General features: G+C 47.4%; 2 protein-coding genes across 2 annotated transcripts in view; one reads left to right on the top strand and one right to left on the bottom strand.

The window, feature by feature from the left end:
* On the top strand, positions 1-14043 carry WDR45B (WD repeat domain 45B). Its single transcript, XM_054278819.1, has 10 exons — positions 1-160; positions 4602-4676; positions 6362-6463; positions 7045-7132; positions 7637-7731; positions 8876-9066; positions 10881-10966; positions 11637-11738; positions 12229-12350; positions 12619-14043. The coding sequence occupies exons 1-10, from the start codon at positions 94-96 to the stop codon at positions 12723-12725; spliced, it is 1035 nt and encodes a 344-aa protein (XP_054134794.1). The 5' UTR covers positions 1-93; the 3' UTR covers positions 12726-14043.
* Positions 14044-14884: 841 nt separating this feature from the next.
* FOXK2 (forkhead box K2) overlaps positions 14885-20900 on the bottom strand; it is a 46001-nt gene continuing 39985 nt past the window's right edge. Inside the window, exons 7-9 of the mRNA XM_054278792.1 lie at positions 20202-20498; positions 19633-19839; positions 14885-18116 (exon numbers count right to left, since the gene is read on the bottom strand). Coding sequence (XP_054134767.1) covers positions 17920-18116; positions 19633-19839; positions 20202-20498 — 701 coding nt within the window. The 3' untranslated portion in view covers positions 14885-17919. The remainder of the gene's footprint in view (positions 18117-19632; positions 19840-20201; positions 20499-20900) is intronic.

Here is a 20900-nt window from a genome sequence, read left to right as displayed (position 1 = left end):
GGCCCGGCTCGGTTCGGGCTCCCGCGGCGGGGCTGAGGCGGGCGGGCGCCGCCATGGTGTGAGGGGCGGGGGCGAAGGGGCCGAACCGGAGCCATGAACCTGCTCCCGGCCAACCCGCACGGTAACGGGCTGCTCTACGCCGGCTTCAACCAGGACCACGGTGAGGCTGCGGGCCCGGGGAGCCGGGTGGTGCCGCGGAGGGGCGGAGGGGCGGCGGTGCGGAGCCGGGGCCGGGCTGGGCTGGGCTGGGCCCGGGGCTGCCGCGGCTCCCGCGCCGTCACTGCGGGGTCCCGCTCGCGGCCCGGGGCTGCGGCTGCCCGGGGGATGCCCGAGGGGCGGCGGCTGCGGGGCTGGAAGGAGCCGGGAGAGCCGCTGGCAGCGGAGGGTTTGGTGGCTCCCCCGTTGTTGCAGCGCTGTGCGCTCGTGTCTGTGCCCAGCGCTTGGGGAGAGGTGAATGGGGGGTGGGTGAGCCGAGCAGGAGCAGGCTCAGCCTTGCTGGGGCTTGGCTGCTCGCCCTGTGTGGCTCCGGCAGGCTCTCACAGCTTCAGGGGCTTCCTTGGGAACTGCTCACTGTTCAGCCCTTTCTTCCTCAGTGTGACTACTCCACATTCAAAATGAGTGGTGTAACTGCTTTCTTGTTTCTTTTTACCTGGTTTGTGTTTAAAAAACTGTGGTTAACACTACTAATCACATTGGCAGGCAAGCACCGATACAACAGCCCCGGTGCATCCTTGGCTTATCTTTTCCCTTTGTTAGAGGGGAAGGCCTTCAGAAACAGGGTGCGTGTTCCTCATCCTGCTCTGGCAAGACAAAAATAGCACCAGTCTTATGAGTAAGTGTCGTTTTTGTGGAATAAGGAGTAGAAGTTCATCATTTTGTAACATCCTTTTGCCTTAACAAATAATAGTCTTGCTTAAGACACTCTGGCAGCCTCTGTTGCTGTAGACTGCAGCTCCTGTACCTGTTGCTGACGCCGTTGAAGTCGTGTGTAAACATGAATTATTCTGTTGATTTTACTCAAAGGTCTCTGATGACATCTTGGCAATAGCACATGAAGGAGGTAATGAGGTGAGAGTACCTTGGCAGCTCTCTTCCTCCTATCCCACAGACTTGAAAAGAATAGAATAGTTTCTCAGCAGCTCTGCATTTATTTTCATCTTTCATTCAACAGAGATGGAAAAAGATTTTTGAGTATGAGCTTAATTTCAGATCTGTAATGGAGCAGTGATATTTGGTGCTTGGCCTGTAGAGCTGTGTAAGAAGAAAAGTTTCTCTTTTACTGCAAAATGCCTTTAGATCATCATTTTAGTGTAAAATTTGTTTGTTACGAAGGCTCCCTTAATTCCATAGCAATTAATGCAAGATATCGCCCTTTTCCAAATGACATCACATCCAAAGCACCTTAAGGAATTTGTCTTGGCAATCATGACAGTATTCATGTCCCATCCACCTCACCTGGCCAGACAATTGAGTGATGACAAAAACCATGAAGAGAAAACACAACTGGTTCTGTTTGGGATGATGACGCTGCACTGCAGTAACTCAGTGACCTTTTATGAGTTTAGGGCTCCTGTAAAGTGCTGAAGGGCAGGTGGTGTTTGGCCACCTGAGGGAGAGCAGAGGGAGGGAAAGCTCCCTGCTTCCTTCTTGCTCTGCCAGGAATAGAACGTGAGTCACTGGAGTGCTGGAGCTCACAAGTGTGGGTGTCTGCATGTACTGCCACAATAACCTGATTTCTTGGTAATTTAAGACTGGCCGATCCCACAAGGATGGGAGAACAGGAGGAACCATCAGAGAAATCTCTCTGGGGCTGAATCTCCCTGACTGGCAAGGGGTAAAGCAGCTGTGGTTGTTCTGCCATGGGCCTCCCTCACTGACTTGAGTGATGCTGGTTTTATATCAGATGCCTTTGCTACTTTTAGGCTTTAAATTAGAAAGAAACAATGTAGCACAAGGAAATGGAAGTTGTCAGTTGTATGAAGTCGGAATATTCTGATTTTATCTTCCTTATTTTGAGACTGTGAGCTCCTGATTTCAGATCCTTTCTTAATACTTAGAGAAGGACACTGAAGTGCTTTTCAGAAATAGAGACAAAACATCATGCTAAATGCCATACCTGTAAATTGCTGACAGATTTCTCTTTTGTCACTGTTGCAGCCTAAAGCTGCTTTGAAAACTGAGGTGTGGGTTTGTTTTGGTGTGGAAACCCTTTACTTATGTATTTACTCTTCTCCAGTGGGCTGGGATGCTTTGCAGGACCCCACAGTGTTGGCAGGGTCCTGTGCTCTTGGCTTTACACAGCATTTCTGGTGCCGAGGAAAACCACCATGGCACAAACTGTGCTGGACATTGTCACTTCCCTGTGCTCCACTACTGCCCCTGTGGGACCTCACCCCAGAGCCTGCAGGTTTCTCTGTGCCAACTGTCCCCTTGAGCCTGTGGCATCTTCTAGACTGGTCATTCATTTAACCCTTCCTTTTCCTGTAGATTTGGAGGAGCAAAACTCACTCTGCTCTTACTGGCACTGGTGGCAAAAAGCACTTTTACTGTAGGAACAAGCACAACTAGGGGTCAAGGCAATTACTGTCTAATCATTACATTTTTTTAAAAAAGTATCTGAGTTATCTTTTGTCAATGTCTTTTCAGCTCATCTGTCCCTTCTTGAAAAGAGAGGTGCACTTCTTGTGGAAGGAATGAACCTAAGGAAGTGTCCCCTCCTCTGAGCCCCTTCAGCTCTCCCATGGAAGGGCTTACAAGCTGTAGCTATGAAATTTGTGATTCCAGTGGAACAGGAATCAGTCAGATGGGAATCACCAAGCTTCAAAGCTGTTCCCATAATTGAAGCAGGAACAGGAATCTTCCTGTAGGGTTTTCTTCTCTTGTTTGACTCAGGGGTTGCCGAGCCTGAGAGCTTCAAATCTCTGTGGGTAGTGATGGACCACATGGGGAATTTCACTGTTACTCACATCCCCACGTTCTGCTGTGCTGTCTGCAGTTAAAAATGTGGATATTCCCAAGGCATTAAAGCAGCCCACGTCTTACTCATGAGGTTGGTCCTGCAGAAAGCTGTAGTGGTGCTGCAGGAAGTGTAAAGTGTGTATTTGATTGCGTCAGGAATGCTGCATTTGGGTTGTTGGGAGCTTCTGGGATCACCACAACTCAAACCTTACAGCACTTCCTTACTGGGAACAGCTTCAGCATCCCTTCCCTTTGACTTTCCTGGAAATACAGGATGGGAGTAGAAAACTGGTGCTGGGAAATAATTGCATGGATCAGCTGTGAGGAGCAGATCAGTTCTCTCCTGTACAGCAGTGCTTTATGTACAGGGGAAGGTTCCAGTGCAGTTCTGTCCTGTACAGCAGTGCTTTATGTACAGGGGAAGGTTCCAGTGCAGTTCTGTCCTGTACAGCAGTGCTTTAGGGAAAGGGGAAAGTTTCCAGTGCAGTTTGCTGTCCCAGGGCTGGGAGATCACTGCAGCTCTTACAGCCAGAGCAAATCAATTCTGAGGAGGGAGGAGAGAAAGTCAGCAGGGTTCATATCAAAGCCCATTGCAATATGGTTGCTAATCCTGCTAAAATAATTACATTCACATTATCTGCTTTGTGTGTGTGTTTATCTATGTAAACAAGAACTTTGTGCACTTAATTTATTACAGTAGCTTGGACATGGTGAGGTTGTACCTGGGAGTTTTTTGGGTTAAGGGCATAGGTTTTTGTGTTTTGTTTTCTTCCCCCACACACCCTGTGATTGTTGGAGTATCAAGTTTGGGGAAGGGCTGTGTTTGGACAGAGCTCCTCAGCTTTTATTTGAGGGGTTCAAATCATTGCAGTACATAAGAATAGAACCAGAGTAACTGGAAGTTATGTTCCAGTACCTCAGAGCTCTGTAACTGGATTTTTGGTACAGTACACACAAATTGTGAGCAGTGACAGCAACTTCTTGGTGACTTGGCATTGCTGTGATTTCACAGTGGCCTTGCTTTGTACCAGTGCCTGTGTTCAGCTGTTAGCAGGGCAAGGAGCAGGACAAGGGACTGGCAGCTGAATGCATTCCACTAAAGAAGCACATGCTACTTCTATGTAAAAAAGTACAATTCTTTTCCAGAGAGTTTTAATCTGGCTTCTGCTTGTGTCCTGGGTTAGACTTCAGCTATTGGCATGGTACAGCAGTCAGCTCTTGTTAGCACAGTTGGAAAAGCTGTTTGATGAGCACTGTGCTCTGGAAACATCCACAGCAGAGTTGCAATCATGAGGTGATTTTGGATCTATTAAGAAAGGAGGGAGCTCACTCATAAACATTAAGATGCTGGTTTCCTGCACTCTAGTGCATGGCACGGGATCCAGGTGGGTTGGGAATTGGTTTCCTTTCCTTCTATTGTTTTCTTACCAATACCAAGACATTTCCACCAGGCCAGCGTAGAGGACAACTTCTCTGGAAGATTTTCACTTGCCATCACTAACAGAGCCTGTGAGTGCTCTTCAGCTCAAGTGGAACCATGCAATTCTTGGGCAATGCTTTCCTAACCCTCTGGCTCTTGCTTCCTTTTTGAGTGTACCTGGCAGTTACTATATATGTGTATATATATGTGCTTTTTACCACAGGATGCTTTGCATGTGGAATGGAAAATGGATTCCGAGTTTATAATGCAGATCCACTCAAAGAAAAAGAGAAACAAGGTAAAACACTCACTTATTACACCATGCTGCTCTGTGTTGGAAGCTCAGCCTTCTCATTTTTTCCTGACTGATTCTTGCTCAGCTTTCACTTTTCCACCCCTGGAAGGCTTTGAACAAAGCCTCAGGAGAGGCAGCTCCTGCTGCTCCACAGGGACTCTCACTCGTGGCACTCCCTGGTCAAAAGTCTCCCTGCTGTTAATTTGCACAGTTGGCTGATGAGGAATTTGTCTCAGCTTCTGGCAGAGCTGTGTTTGCTGTTGCTCATGTTTGCAGCCTGAGTAGGAGAGGCATTTCCTGGGTGTTTATGAGCAGGAGTGGCTCCCTGCAGCCATCAGTTGTTCTGTTCTTGTGTGCTGATCTGCATGATCCAGTGTGGCAGTGAGACTCCAGGCTTTTTCCTGGAGATCTCAATGTAACATTTCTCATACTCAAGAGTATTGTCTGCACGAGCACTGAGAGGTCAGACCTGTAATGCTCTAAATATTTATCTTCTATGTATGCTTTAAAAATTTGGGAGGATCTTAATGTGGTAAAGCTGCTCCTGTGTCTTAACAGGAGTCAGTGGATGAGCTGTGTTAACAGTGGAGCTTTTTATCAGAAAGCAAACAAAGCTGAGTCAAAATATGGGAAACTGAAACTGAGCCATGTCATTCTACTCTAAATATAGGAAGTGAGCTGCTAAACAGGTTTCCCAACACTTTCAGCCTGTGGTGAGAAAGGGATTTAATAAGAGGAAAAATGTATTTAAACTAGCAATTCCTACAAAATCAGGCACATTTTCACTTGCTACCACTGTAAGGATTTTAGTCACTGTTCACATGGCCAAAGCTGACAAATTATTTTCTGTGCTTAACAGTAAATTCTTCCATAAGCAACATGCCTTGGGACTCTCATGTGTGACAGTGTGCTCAAAGAGTCAGGGTTAGACTGAAATCCTGTAGAGTTCCTTGTCAAAAGTCTCCCTGCCAGTAGCTCTGGATGGAGATGCTTCCAGAACTCCTGTGGTGAGAAGTTCCTTATGAGTCAGATTGCTTTCCCTGTGGATCCTGAGAGCTCTCACTGAACTGGCTGTGTAGGAACACAGAGATCCTGTTCATTGTTCCTGTGGGTTTAAACCTGCCCAAGACACTCCCAGCTGGAGCCTGTCCATTTGATTTTCTCTATAACCCAGCATGAAACCAAATCTTGCTGCAGTCCCAGCTTGTCTGTCTTACATCCAGGAGTTCCAAGAAATTCCCATCCAGGCAATGACTCAGTGCTCTAACACAGATTCAGAACACATTACACATTCCTGAATTGTTTCAGGTTATCCCTTGTAAATACTGCAGAGCTTTCTGTCACAGTGATAACTCCTCTTCATAGCAGAGTGTGCTGTCCTGCTTTAGTGCAGTCAGGAGGAGGATCTGGTGCAGAAAGTTGTTCAAGTACAACTGTTCAGGAAGGAAACACAGCACTCAGAAGTGCTGTTGAAGAAACCACAAGGGCTTGTATGAAATCCAGGGCTCTACTGCTCCAGTATGAAGAACTTTCAAGGAATCCACATTCTCTGGTTTTTAAGGCCAGCTCTTCTTCTCAGGTGCCTGAGAAATGTGCTGGATAACACAAGCTTTTCTTGTAACAGTGGTAAAAATCAGATGGCAATTTAACCAGTTCTGACACTTTCAAATGAAATATTTGTCTTGCAGAGTTTCTAGAAGGTGGTGTTGGCCATGTGGAGATGTTGTTTCGTTGCAACTATTTAGCACTAGTAGGTGGAGGAAAGAAGCCCAAGTACCCACCCAACAAAGGTGAGCTGGAGGGGTGCACCCTGCAGAGGCCAGAGAGCTCCCAGAGGGGTGCACCCTGCAGAGGCCCCCTTGCCCTGTGTGGCACTGCTGAGAGCTCCCACAGCAGGGCCCTGAGCTGCTGTGCTGAAGGTCAGGTGAAGGGGATGCTGCTGCAGGTTTAAGTCACCGTGGTGCAGTGCTGACAGGCTGCTGCCTGCAGGGACTGCTCTCCAGGGCCTGCTGACCTTCTCCCAGTGAGCTCTGCAAGGAGCAGGAAGCTCCCTGCCTGGCAAGCTTTGTAGGAAAATGCACTACTCTTTTCAACTACTGCATTAGTTCTTTCATAACCCTCAGAGCAAACAAAAAAAAAGCTGCTTTTCCTTAGAATGATATGTGGTTTTTGTCAGCAGTTGATCAACTCCTGCCTGCACAAGTTAGAGTGTGAGTGGGGGGGTGCCTCAATGCCTTTGGTTAGCAGGATGCCTGTCTGCAGCTGCTTAACCATTGGGTGAACCTCTTGATCAGACTGCAAGTTGTTATAAGGGAGCTGTGGGTCTTTGAACATGCCTTGATGGTCTGATGCAATCTCTGCCCTGTTGCAGTCATGATCTGGGATGACCTGAAGAAGAAGACTGTCATTGAGATAGAGTTTTCCACAGAAGTCAAAGCAGTGAAGCTGCGAAGAGACAGGTGGGTACAGCAGAGGCTCCAGCTTGGCTCTGTGCTCCCTCTCACTTCCAGCTGCTTGTACAAGGAAAAGATCCTGCTGTAAAACCAGCAGGTGAAACTGGGGCTGGGCTATTAGGGGTAAACAGGCCACAGTTTAAGTATACTGCTCTGTGAAGCTTTGGTGAAAAACCTACAAGACTTCCTGATCCCCTAATGCAGGGAAATACTCTCCTGTGGCTCCTGCTGGTTTTCTAGGTATGGAGGGGAGTGAAGAAAATTCCAGCAGATCCCTGGAGCAAGAGCAGCTGTGAACAGCTGGAGTCTGTGTGTGCGTGGGTGGAGGGGCTGGATAAAAGCGCTTTGCAGGCTTATCATTGTGTGGCTGCTGCAGGGCTGGGAGCCTCTTGTGGGGGAGGGCAGGAGGAATGTGGCTGTTCAATCAGCTGAAAGTCTTTGCAGGTCTGAATAAATGTTTGTGTCCCTGTTTTATCCACCCAAGTCACGGGAACTTCTGCTCTGTTTTAGAATTGTGGTTGTCTTGGACTCGATGATTAAAGTTTTCACCTTCACACACAATCCCCACCAGCTGCACGTCTTTGAAACCTGCTACAACCCTAAAGGTTGGTTGTTCATGAGGGCTGGGGAATGGAAGCAAGTTTATTGTGTTCCTGACGTGCCATTTATCTTCAGCTGCCTCAGCCAGTTCTTTAGAAGTCATTAAACACTTACTGCACTGCAGTCGTGTCCTTTGGAGATGCTTTTGTGTTTATAGAATGGTTATTAGAATTTATAAATACTTGGCCCAGAAAAGCTGTTTCCTGTACTTGTGTTAGAGATGTGATTTCTGAAGAGCTTTCTTCTGTAAAGAACCTGTGTTTTTAGTGGAAGGTTAATTATAAAGACAAATTCCAGTAAAGTGCATCATTTCTCTTTCCTAATAGAGCTGGAGGTGTTGAGCAAACTCTTCTCTCCTGGTAAAAAGAGCAAATGATAACTGTTGAGCAAATAACATGGAGCAAACTGATACTGTTCTTTCTAAATAGCAAGGCTTGGCTGTGGCTGTTGTTGATCCATTGTACAGGATTGGAATCCCCATCTCTGAGGGTTTTCCTGCCTGCCTGCAGCAAACATGGAATTGCTGCCAGGGAGTCCCAGCCTGGATGCAGCTCCAGCAGCCTGACTGACAGAAAGGCAGGGCATGCAGGAGGAGGAGGTTTTTTCTTGCACTGAGGTTTCAGGAATTCACTTGGCACCCACAGAACACCTGGGATTGGTGTGATTTACCTTAAATGGGCCACAAAACATTACAAAGAGAAAGGTGCCAGTGGTGTAAGAACCAAGTTCAAACACAAATTAATCATAGTTTCACTGATGGAACAGAAGCTCAGATGTCATCCCTGATAAACTCTTACACTTTCTGAGCTGCTAAGGAGACCTTTTAACTTCTCCTTAAAATAGCTGTGATGTAATGGCTGACTGGGCTGATCTGCAAAACCACCCAGATTCTGGATAACCACAGCTGGATTACACTGAAATAAACTGAAATAAACTGATGAGAGCAAGTTTAAATAATGCTGCTCCTCTGCTTAACTGTGCTCTGCACTCATGGACAGGTGATGTTTTGGGACCAGCAGTTAATGTCATGGCTCTAGCCATTAAAATGAGATTCTGATTTACTCAGAATTGTATTTTAGAAACTTAAATTTGAAAAGTTGATTAGGATATGGAAATGATCCAATTGTTTGGTTTTGTTTTGTCTTTCAGGTCTCTGTGTCCTTTGTCCCAATAGTAATAACTCTCTTCTTGCATTTCCTGGAACACACACTGGCCACGTGCAGATCGTGGATCTGGCTAACACAGAGAAGCCTCCTGTGGACATCCCAGCTCATGAAGGAGTCTTGAGCTGTATTGCTTTAAACCTGCAGGGAACAAGAATTGCAACAGCATCAGAAAAAGTAAGAATGATGTCCCCTGCCTCTGACTTACCGTGTGTTCTAGTGTAGTGAGATAAAATAGCAAGTCACATCCTTTGGAGGAGAGACAGAGAAACACCTGCTGGGAAAATCTGCCGCTGAACTGTGCACTCTCAGTCCTTCTTATGTTCCCTGCTCCTCTGGGATGCCCAAGCAGCCAGCAGCCAAGGGCTGTGCCTGAGGTAGTATTTGTTTTAGCTGGCTGTAGCAGTGATTCTTCAGTGACATTTAAACACAACTTAGCCCAAGTAGTTCATGTCTTTGATGTGTTCTTCAAGAGGTACTGTTAATTTTTTTTAAAAAAGCAGGTGGAGGGGAGAGCTTATTTGCATTCTTCACCTTTATTATTTTCTGCTTAAATTCACTCCAGACCCAGTGACTAAAGAAATACTTGTAAATAGTTCAGTGTAGTGGCAGGCTCTGTTCTGCCCTGGCTTAGCCCCTGTTACAGGGCAGGACAGGGTGGGCTGCCCCTCACACAGGAAGGGCCACGTGTTCCATGGGGATGGAGAGACAGGACTCTGACAGGAACATGAAGTTAGGGTGCAATGCAGATCCCCTGTGCTGGGCTGGGGCACAGAGGCAAACATCACAGAGCTGTCTTCTCCCTGGGAACCACAGAGAGCTGCCAGGACATTTGTCTCCCCAGGGAATGTCAGGCAGATGGACCCATCTCCCTGAGCACAGCTTTTGCTGCCTTCTTCCACTCAGCTGAAATCAGTTTCTTAAGGACAAGCCAAATTAATCCAAGGAGTCTCTGTTTCACAAAGCTTCTACTGCCCAGCCTGTCACTCAAAGAGTTTAAAAAAAGAAAATGAATCCCAGGTCTCTCTCAAGCTTAATGATTGCCTGTCTCCTAAACAGAGTTCTAAAAGCTGCCAACTCCATTGCTAAATTGAGCCATTATCTGCTGCATTTGTATTAAACATTCCTTGTTTTGCATAGAGAAGAAGTTCAAGCAGCTTTTATTTTCCAACTGAACCAGGAGTCTGAGCCCAGTCAGCAAACATCTCAAGCCTGTCCCTGAAATCAAAACTAGGCTATATTTACCAAGTCTTTCTCTGCTGGGTGGTTATTTCCTGGTGTGTGACTGGAGGGCTGCCTCTGCTAACCTGGTGTGTCACAGGAGCTGCAGGTGGTGATGCACAGCCCAGTCTTCATCAGAGGAAAGCAGCACTGATTTGTTGATCACTTCATTTGAGACACCCTGGCTCATTCTGCAGCTCTGCTCTCAGGCTGGGTGGCTCCAGCTGAAGGAGTTTCCCAGAGCAGAGTTCTGTCACCTGACTGGGTGGTGCTCACATTTGGATCAATGCAGATTGAGTGTGTGGTAACTGATTCTTCTGAGTTATCTCAGCTGAAGCAGTTTTAAGACAAGACCAGCCACAGCTTGGTTATACTTAGTGGGAAAGAATTGCTCAGCAGCAATGAAAAATGCAGTGGTACTGAGGGAGCAAGGCAGAAGGGACCCACAGGTCCTGGGCACACTCTGCACCAGCCAGGGTCTGCAAATCAGGGCCAGGGCTGCAGCAGTGCCTTGGAACTGAACTGAGAGACTTCCTGAGTCACCAAGTGACAAGATTGTACCCTGAGGCATTTTAACATTGTGGTGGTGGTGTGTGGGGAAACTAGTGTTTGTTCTTCCCCAAAATAAAGAGAGGTTTGCAAATCTACCAAGAAGAAAACCCCAGCAGTGTGTGCAGGGCCATGCTGCTCAGATAAAATTTTAGGATGCATTCACAGATGTAAAGACAGTCTTGTGCCTTTCCTAATACAATGCTTGATTCCTTTCCAAGGGGACCCTCATAAGAATATTTGATACTTCATCAGGGCATTTAATCCAGGAGCTACGTCGAGGATCACAAGCAGCCAACATATACTGGTATGTTCAGCTGTGCCAGCTGTGGGTGTGGCTGTGCTCAGCCAGCACAGGATGGCTCTGCTACCCTGGCTGCCTCTGCTCCTCCCTCTGGGCTCACTGCTGGGAGCCCTGTGAGGCCTGCACAGGCTGCAGGAGCAGGGACAGAGCTGGGGCTGTGCCAGGCTGACTCTGCTCAGCCCAGGTGGGAACTGGGGGATGCTGAAGTTCCCACTGTCACCAGGGAGTGCCCTGAGGCACTGGAACACTGCTCAGGGGGACTGGGGTGAGCCTGGGGACAAGGGGAGCTTTATCAGGGAGCACCCAGGGCCCAGGTGTGGCTGTCCCAGAGCAGGGAAGCCCTCTGCCCATTCCCCAGGAATCTCCCATTCCCGTGCTGAGCCCACTGTGGGGCAGCAGCTGCACCTTCTGCCCAGCCCTCAGAGCAGAGCTGGTGCATTTCCTTCCAGCAGTGTCACAGTGACCCACACAAGGTGCCCATGGCAGGGCTGCTGCTCCTGCCACGTTCTGAGAGCTGCTCATCCCAAAGCAGCCCCTGCTCCTCCTGAGGCACTGGAGGAGTTACCCTCCCCTGCCAGGCTGGCTACACAGCAGAACTGTCTGTGCCAGGGCTCTGGGTCTGTCCCAGCAGCAATCCTGCAGCTGTCTGTCTGTCTGTCTGTGTTCTCTGCAGTATTAACTTCAACCAGGATGCTTCCCTCATCTGCGTCTCCAGTGACCATGGCACAGTCCACATTTTTGCTGCAGAAGACCCCAAAAGAAATAAGCAGTCAAGGTAGGGATGGAGCCATTCTGGGGGTGGGGGAGTCCTTGAGCTTTGAATTGCATTTAAAACACTGGCCCTGTCACTCAGGAGCAAAATCTCCACACTGCTGAAGGTGGAAAAATTTATCTGCTGAGCAGGCATGAAGCTGCAGATTCAGTAATCTCTGGTAATTGCCAAGTTCCTGCTGTCCTTTGCAGGGCTGTAGCATTTCAACAGAGGCTCAGTGTAGGTTTTAGTGGACCTTAGGATGAACATACATTGTGGAATCCTTCCTGTACTAAAAATCTAAAAACCTTCTGGCAGTTTTTGCAGTCACTTAAAGCCAGCAAGGTAGCTGTAGTGTCTCCCTCCCTGGGAGGGGAAATTACTCAGGTTATCTGATTCAGAAAAAAATCAAGTGAAACCTTCACCTTGTTCAATCACTCTAGCAGCTCTGAATCCACCCTAGTCAACACCCTACCAACCTATTAATGTCTTTTTTGTTTGTTTTCTCTTTCAGTTTGGCTTCTGCCACCTTTCTCCCCAAATACTTCAGTTCCAAATGGAGTTTTTCCAAATTCCAGGTTCCCTCAGGCTCTCCGTGCATTTGTGCCTTTGGAACAGAGCCAAATGCTGTCATAGGTGAGTGCTGGAGGCACCCCCAGGGTCTGCCTTTGATCTGTGCTGCCTTGGAGGGAGGGAATGCTCTGCTGAGAGAGGGCTGTGTCCCTGTCATCCAAGAGCTCTGGCTGCTCCCACTGCCCACAGAGGCTGGCACGGGGCTGGCACAGCACGGGGCTGGTGGCCCATGGATCCCTCCAGAACCTCTGTGAGTCTGAAGGGCAGCTGATGCTGGAGCAAAGCACAGCAGCCTGGCACAGCCCCCTGACCCTGCCTGTTTGTGTTGCAGCAATATGTGCAGATGGCAGCTACTACAAGTTCTTATTCAACCAAAAAGGGGAATGCTCAAGGGATGTGTACGCTCAGTTCCTAGAAATGACAGACGACAAGCTCTGACTGAGGGAGGGGAGTGCCCGGCTCAAAGCACTGCCTCGGCCACCCGGCCTTGGGGGGACAGATCTGAGTGTCCAGCACTGAGCCAGAGGTTCAGCACAGCTCATGGAGAAGCCTGGCTCAACATGATCACAAGCAGCTCTGAAGTAGTGGACTACATTTGTTTGTTCTCATTTCTGCAAGTATTCATCATGAAAATAAATCTCTTTGGGTTACTGTCACCAACTCAAGTTATCAAGATGTGGCTTTCAACAAGCTTGTGCCTATTGGGTTTCTCTTTAGTCTAAACTGTGACATGACTGTAGCTCCAACAAGAGTGCCTGCCACAGGGAGAGCTCTGCAGGGGCTGCCCTCACCTTCAGCTGGCTTTAGGAAAAGGGATGTGAAACCAGAAGATTTTAGGCTTTGCTTTACTTCCACTGCATGGCTGGGAGTAGGGAACGCTGGGTCATGCTTGCTCCTCCCTCCCCTGGCACAGCTGAGGGAACAGAGGTGACAAGTGTGGAGCAAGGGACACCTGTAGATCAAGTCCTGCTTGTCCTCTGACCTGGTGCCCAGGGCTGGGGGGTGGTGGTTCTGTGGCTCTGCCAGTGCTGCTTCAGGTGAGGGATCAGCATTGCTTGTCCAAGGTGCCCAACTCTGTGAGGCAGCTGGAGGCACCTTTGGGCAGGGGCTGCCCCAGCTCCCCTCTCCTGTGTGAGCAGCCAGGGCTGCTGTGGTTGTAGAGCTGATTCCTTCCATGATCCAACAGTCAGTACTGCTGTGACAGCTGTGAAACTGCTGCAGATGGGAGGCTGGAGAGGCCATGGCCAGCTCAAGAACTGAACAAGGTGGCAGGAAGTTCCATGTCTGCAATGGCTTTAAACTTGCAAACTTGTCTTTTTTTTTTCATTTTGAGCTGTCGCATACTATTGCTGCTGGCCCAGGGACAGGTAGGTTAGACTGAAGCCAGACTTGTACACTCTTCCCCAAAAGTTGTTACCCTATTTCCTGCTGACCTAAGGCACAAGCTCCTAACCCAGAACCTGAGACAGCCCCAAGTTTGGCATCTGTGGCACTGAACCCTGGGGCAGGGAGCTCTTGCTCTTCTCAAAGCTAATTTCACAGATGCTTCAGCCCTGACACTCTGTGACTTCAGTTGCAAACTCTAACTTTGACAAGTCCCTTTTAGTGTCATGTAACCTACTAAGGACTAACTTACCATGTTGATGTCAAGGTTGCATGTTGCTTTTATGCGTATTTAACCACAGGAATTGTTTTGCACACTTATTTGTAATATGTTATTTCTTTTAAATAAAAGTGACTAACTTTGCTGTATTCACTGATGGTCACAGCCATGGTTTCCATTGCTCCAGGCTGGGGGATAAACATGTGAGTCAATAGTGGTGGCTGGTGAAGGACAGGAGCTCAATCTGCTGCATGAGGAGGGGACAGGACACGTGAGCCACTGCCTGGGCCATGCACCTTGCTGTCTGTCCCAAAACAAGCCCAACTTCCCAGTGCAAACCAGTTCTTGTTCAGCACTTACCTCACCCAGCAGAAGGACCTGGAGCTGTGCTCTCCTGGAGAAGGATGTGATGGGAGGTGCTGCAGATGGGAATCCTCTCCTGTGCCAGCGGAGCTGCTCCTGATCCCAGCACCAGGAACCTCCTGAACTGCCCCAGCCAGCCCTGCCCCTGCTCCCACAGCTCTGCTGGGCCTCAGCTGACCCCCTGTCCCTGTTATCCTAGAGCTGACAACAGATTATGAACACATTTCTGGGGAAGATTTAAACTCTTCTAAACGTGTCAAATTTCCCCTAAACCTCTGCTCCAACGTGGCAGCAGGAATGAAAACAACACCTGTGCAGGCAGCCAGCAGTGCTGCAGTAACCCTGAGTGCCTTGACACACCTCAGCTGTCCTGTGCTACCTGCAAATGGATGTGATCAGGTGCAGCTGTTCCACAGGGATCAAATCCAGCACAGCATTGAGTCTTCCCAGCTGCTGCTGCCTCCAGGCTGCTCTGCCAGTGCTTCACCGCTTGGCTCCTGTGGATGGATGTACCCAGAGTCTGCACAGCTCTACAATAATTGAACAGTGCTCAGTCAGTCACCTGGTGGGAAAAGGAACGAGGGCACTGATGGACTGGTGGTGCCACAGGATCACCCCCAGGCACCAGGAGGGCAGAGAGCTGCTACAGGCAGAGCAAACCACGACTGGAACACAAAGTATTGCAGCAGCATCTGCTCCTGAAGCACAGGGATGCACAGGGATCAGCAGCTCCTTTTGTAAGAAACAGTAACTCAACGCCTTCTCTCCCCATTTTGCCATCTCTCTCCACAGTACCTGTGTCACAGTGCAGAATCCTGACAGGAAAACCAATGAGTCAGTGCACTAAATTCTGCAGTAATTCCAGGTATCTGCCAGCAGGAACTGTGGAACACGAGGATTGCTTTCAGAACCTTTAGGTAGTCACAAAAAGGAGAAAATACAGAATTAATCAGTGCAGTTGGAGATGTGAGACACAACCAGTTCTTACAGACACAGCAGCCACAAAATGCCACCAGGCTGGGGCTGGGTCACACTGCTCTGCCTGCCCTGGGGCACAGTAACAATTACAGCACTGCCTCCATGCTCAGCTGTGCTCTTCTTCTTCTTCTTCCCCAAGGACTGTGTGTATTCACACCATTCAGACCCTGCTTTCTGTTCGAGGAACAGGCTCTGCCCATTCGGCTCCAAACACCAAACCCAGCAGTTCCACATCCATCCAAGGCTTGGGGAGTTGGGTTTCTCCCCAGCTCTTGAAAGCATTGCTATGAAAACCTGACCCAGCTTCCAGCAAAGTTTTCCTGGTCCTTGAAAGCATTTCCCAACTTCTGAGAAACAGAGACTGTAACCAGTGCAGGCAAAGGGGATCGAACACCAAACCCACATTCACCACAGAGATTCCAGAAAGTGCCATCTCCTAAAATTTACTTACAGAAATAATGATCCATGTAGGGCAGACACGTTGCTGTGCCCTCCTGTGCCCCAAGCACTGGCAGGGTCCAGCCCCAGGCCCCTCCCTGCCCGTGGCTTGGCTGGAAGGGGCACCTTGGCCTGGGGGGCTGGCACAGAAGCTGCATTAACCCCAAATATACACTGATATTCCAAACACGCTTGTTGAGTAATTTCAACTTAGTTAATTTGCTGAATAAAATTTAATTTTATTTAAAAAAATCTTATACACTATTATTCACCTAGCCCTAGTTGTGAACAGATTCTCACTTCTGAAAATAAACCACATTCTAGGCAATTCATTCAACACCAAATTAAATTACTAGTACTGGATTTTTTTTTCTTAAAAAAAGTATGTTAAAACTTTACTTTTTTTTTATTTTTAAAACCTCTAAAGAAAACGTTGCAATTGTACAGAAATGCTTCTTTTCAGGTTATGCTTTTTTTTAAATGCCTGTTATAAATCCAGCTTGTGTAGAGTTTTTTTTTCATAGTTTTTTAATGTATTATCTGCAGAGACATTGTAACAGTTCCATTGTGTGGATGAACACAAAACTTGTACACATTTCTCATATTTGGTCTTTAGGTAAATAGTTTCCAAAAGCTGCCTAAAATAACCACTCCAAACTGTTCAGTCCATCATGAAAATACAGTTTTTCCTTTCGGAGCAGGAAAGGAAATATAAATAATGCATCTTTATTACAGAACAGGACAAAAACCAGATTCCGATGGAGCCGCCTCGGGCTCCCACTCACCTGGCTGCAGGAGGAACTAAGACCTTGTGTGAGTTGAAGACTGAACAGCAGCCTTGTTTCAATTGAATTTTGAAATGTAAAGTGGAATCTATTACCACGTTAAAGTGAGAAATTACCGATACATTTTAAAATGTTCAACTGCAGAACACACACTTAAAAAAAAAAAAAATTATTACCATAATCTGGTAGCCACTGTTAGAAAACCACAACAGCTACTGGTCATGGAGACCCCGAGGTCAGTGTCTGACATCAAAGTGTTACAGAGAAACGGGGCAGATTAATTTCTACTGAAGGGTGCTTAAGCTTAAAAATATCGAATATACCTCTGACAAGATAATTTTACTCTTTTTAAAAGGACTCGTGATAAAGAATTTTATCTTTCTAAATGAAGAACAGTCTGTTATCTTAAACATACACAATATTAAGCGAGACTCTTGTTTTACTTTAGACTGGAAAAATATGCCAGGGACAGTCAAAGTCAACACAAAGTAACAAACAGCAAAAGGTAGCAGAGAGAGAAACAGGTAAGTGCAGCTCTGGTCAAATCCATAGCAGTTCTTTACGTCAGTTAACGGCTCATTTACATCAGAGTTTCTAATCAGTTACATGCAAGCCCAAAGAAGCGTTTGATCACTACACATGGTAATAAAATTTGATTAAATTTATCAGGCAACTGCTAAAATATGAAAATTTGCAGATGTAATAAAGTAGCTTTATCTGAACTTGAACAGGACAGACAAAAGTAAATCATTCCGTTGGTTAAAAAAACCCTACATTCAGTTTTTTACCAAACAAAATTTCACATGAAAAGTAGTTGTGTGATTCCAAAGTTTCCGGAGTAGAAATGGAGTGATTTGAAATGTCAAAGACCCCATCGTTTTGCAAAGAAATGAAAATACACCTCAAAAATTTCTAATTCCACATGTGAACAACAAAATACTGCATATCTATCAACAACTGCATGGGTGGGTGGTTCGGAAAGGCTTTAGCTGCCACGGTGTCGGAATGGCTCCTGCCTCTGTTCCCTTTAGGAATTTACAATCGTTTGAAACCAGTCACACTAAGCGCTATCATGCTGCCGTTACACTGAGATCCTCAGTCCTGGGAAAAATCTGACAGATCCTGTTCAAGCTGCAGCCCTCCCAGCACACACAGTCCGTGGGCAGGAGGGGCGGGGGCACAGCCTCTACAACAACATGGTTCTGCAGTTTCACTTGAAATTACCAAGTTTTAAGGCCACCTGTGTTGGGTTTTGTTTCAGTGCTGAAAGTTGAAGTCTGATTCACAGGGCCCCTTTCCCCACTGCGTGAGAACATGTTCCAACATTTTAGGTGTTAGATTTAAGTGTCTCCTTTTGGCACCACGGAGTTTGTTTTTGTTGGTTTTTTGTGTTTTTTTTTTCTTTTTCTTTGTGTTTTTTTTGTTTTTTTTTTTTTAAAAAAAAAGGAAAACTCCCCTAAAGTTTCTAGTTCTGGCTGCCTTTGTCACTCACTGCCACGGGTGGGGTGTCCACGTTCACAGCTATGACTATGCTCTCTCCATCCTCTGTTTTGATCCGTTTCAGTTCCTGCTGTTCTGCCTGGTCTCCGTTCTGGCGCTTGGTGGGGAGCGAGGCCGATGCGGACGCGTGGGTCGCCAACATGTGCAAAGGACTTGCAGCAGCTGCAAACACCAGAACACAAATTCAGCACCCTGATCCTTGTCAAATCACACACACAATACTCAGTTGGCAAATTTTATTGTACAATAAGAAACTGAGTTTCTTATGGACCCCAGAGCTGACTCACGGGGAGCAAGCAATGCTGCCAGGCTGCTCTGCTGAGAGCAGGATCTGAAAGCACCTGGAAACTTTAGAAAGAAACTTTACTACACATGGAAAATGGAACAGGATTTGCTCTGCATTTGTTTCTTCTCAGATGGCACAAACATTCTTTCACCAATCACACAAATGTGTGTGTGAACACAGCTGTGTGTGTCACACAGACAAACACAAATCTGTGTTTCTATAGGCCCTCACTGTTTCTATAGGCCCTCACTTGTATAAAGCTCTCACTTTAGATGCTTTGCCTGAGAATTCCCTGGTTTCTTGCTGCTTTGGGAGTTACTGTAACAAGAGCCCAGGACATGGAGCACACCTCACTGCACACCCATCACACACAGACAACAGTGGGAAGCTACAACTTTACTCTGTGTGCAGCCACATTCCCTGCATACCCTGCACCCTGCCTAAAATAACCACTCCAAACTGTTCAGTCCATCATGAAAATACAGTTTTTCCTTGGCTGCCCTGTCAGGGAATGTGTGGGAATCAGCTGAGTTTTCAGAATCCAGGAAAAAAGAAAAAAAGAATTATTCCTTACTTTTAAAAATAGCTTTTCAGTGTATTTCACATGGCTCTCAGCTCTATTCACACATCCCCTCTGACACACAAAGTGCACCTCAAGTCTGACTGTGATGCTTTTGCTGATCTTAAGCTGGAAGTGAAGTGGCAACAGCCAGAACACTGACCTATAAATGTCAGTGATGGCAAAGGAGGAAAAAGGAAATCAAGGAGATAATTCACTCCATTAGAAAGACTTGTGAGCAGAAATGCAGGTAATGAATTGAGGTAAGACAGCCCTAAAAGTATTTCTGTAAACATGTGACAAATATCAGAATCAGATAAATGCATAAAGCAGAACTGTCAGAACCAGCTGTGAGGATCTGCCCGTGCTGGGAGCAAGAGGGAGTGTGGGGAATGATGACAAAGCACTGCTGCCCACCCAGCCTGCCAGGGCCCACAGGGGAACGATGGATTCAGACATGAACCACCTCAAAACCTTCCAGAATTTTGGTCTTTTCAGTACAGGTTCAATAAAATCATAATAAAAAGTAACAGTTCAAAGAGCCAACCCACAAGCAAGTTCTGGTTTTCCTGTTGGTGGCTTCCAACAAACCACCTGGAAGGAGGCACCATTTGAACAGCTCTGATTTACAGGAGCTTCTTTTAAAACTTGTTTTTATCCTAGTTTAACAAGGAGAGAGGAAGAGGTGTCACCACTGGGAGAGGAGAGGAGAGGAGAGGAGAGGAGAGGAGAGGAGAGGAGAGGAGAGGAGAGGAGAGGAGAGGAGAGGGAGAAAGAGAGGGAGGGAGAAAGAGAAGAGAGGGAGAAGGAGAAGAGAGGAGGAGGGGCCGTACCGGCGCTGCCCTGCCCCACGGCGGCGCTCAGGGGCACGATGTGCGTTCCGTTCTGGGTGACAGCTTTGATGGGCAGCTGGTGCTGGCCCAGCGGCGCCTGTTGCACTATGGTAACTGTCTGTAAGGGGGCGGGCTGCGAGGTCTGGATGATGCGACCAGCAGCTCCTATTGCAGCATGGCTAATAGCAGGGAGAGGCTCCACTTTCACTGCAAACAGGAGAGAAAATTTGGTTCAAATTAACAAAGTGCTCAGGAACCACTTGATTTCACTCAATCAGCCCTCAGTGGGAGTGTGTTGTTTTATTACTCGCTCCAACAGGTCTGAGAAATTACAATTTGAAATCTTCAGTTTTATCAAACACTTCAAGCATTGCCCTGTAAGTATTGATGCCCCATCCCTGAATGAAGCCTGGAGCAACCCAGGACAGTGGAAGGCATCTCTGCCCACACAAGATGGACGTTAAGGTCCTTCCAAACCAAACTCTTCTATGGTTCTACAATTCTAAATTTCAAACACCGATCCCTCTGCATCAAGAGGTGCCAAAACAACCCCACAGGTTCTTTCTTACCTTTGACTTCCTTGTGGTCTCCATTCTCTTGAGGTTCTACCTTGGGCTGGGTGACCATAGCAGCTTGTGTGACCACGGCCTGTCCTGCGACAGTGTAAGTGTTTGCTGGTGCCAGCCCAGTCACGTTGGTGACTGACACAGCTGGGATCTGGTGCACAACGTGAACTGTCTGAACTACAGGCTGCTGGGAGGTTGAAGTTGTCACAGGAGTTGCAACAGTGTAGGTGACGGGTTTGATAGCTTGTGGTAGCTGCCGTTGTACAGTAATTAAAACTGGCTGGCTAGAGAGAGGTGATCCTACCAACAAAGAGGTCAAAATTAGATTGCTAATGTTCATTATTTCTTCTAAGCCAGTAGTTCTTTTCAACTTCACATTAAAACATTAAAACCTCAGAGAAATAACAAGCTCCTTCACTAATGAGCCAGAGGGTAACAGTGGGCAATGAAGGTCAGGACAAATGGTTATTCCCAGCTCCAGTCTCAAGGTAAGGGCTGTGCAACACCCACACACCTTCTGGGCACCCCAGCTCTGCCCCCAAACAAAGCTGTGCCTGGCACTCATTTAAGCAAAGCCCTTTGCACAGATGGGAATGTGTGTGCTGCAGGTGCTGTGTGCAGCATGGCTGACTGGGAATGCTGAGCAATGCACAGGAACATCTCTGCCCTCTCTAGTGCCACATCCCCACCAAGAAACTGGAT

This window comes from Melozone crissalis, unplaced genomic scaffold (assembly GCF_028551555.1).
Source record: "Melozone crissalis strain CALT ecotype California unplaced genomic scaffold, PUWL_Pcris_2 ptg000026l_1, whole genome shotgun sequence".
Classification (NCBI taxonomy): domain Eukaryota; kingdom Metazoa; phylum Chordata; class Aves; order Passeriformes; family Passerellidae; genus Melozone; species Melozone crissalis.
This window is presented reverse-complemented; position numbering and strand designations above follow the sequence as displayed.

Coding starts and splice junctions, on each gene's coding strand:
- WDR45B (XM_054278819.1), top strand. CDS start 94: ATGAACCTGCTCCCGGCCAACCCGCACGGTAACGGGCTGCTCTACGCC. Junction 7,732..8,875: donor AACCTGCTACAACCCTAAAG/GTTGGTTGTTCA, acceptor TTTGTCTTTCAG/GTCTCTGTGTCCTTTGTCCC. Junction 9,067..10,880: donor TTGCAACAGCATCAGAAAAA/GTAAGAATGATG, acceptor TTCCTTTCCAAG/GGGACCCTCATAAGAATATT.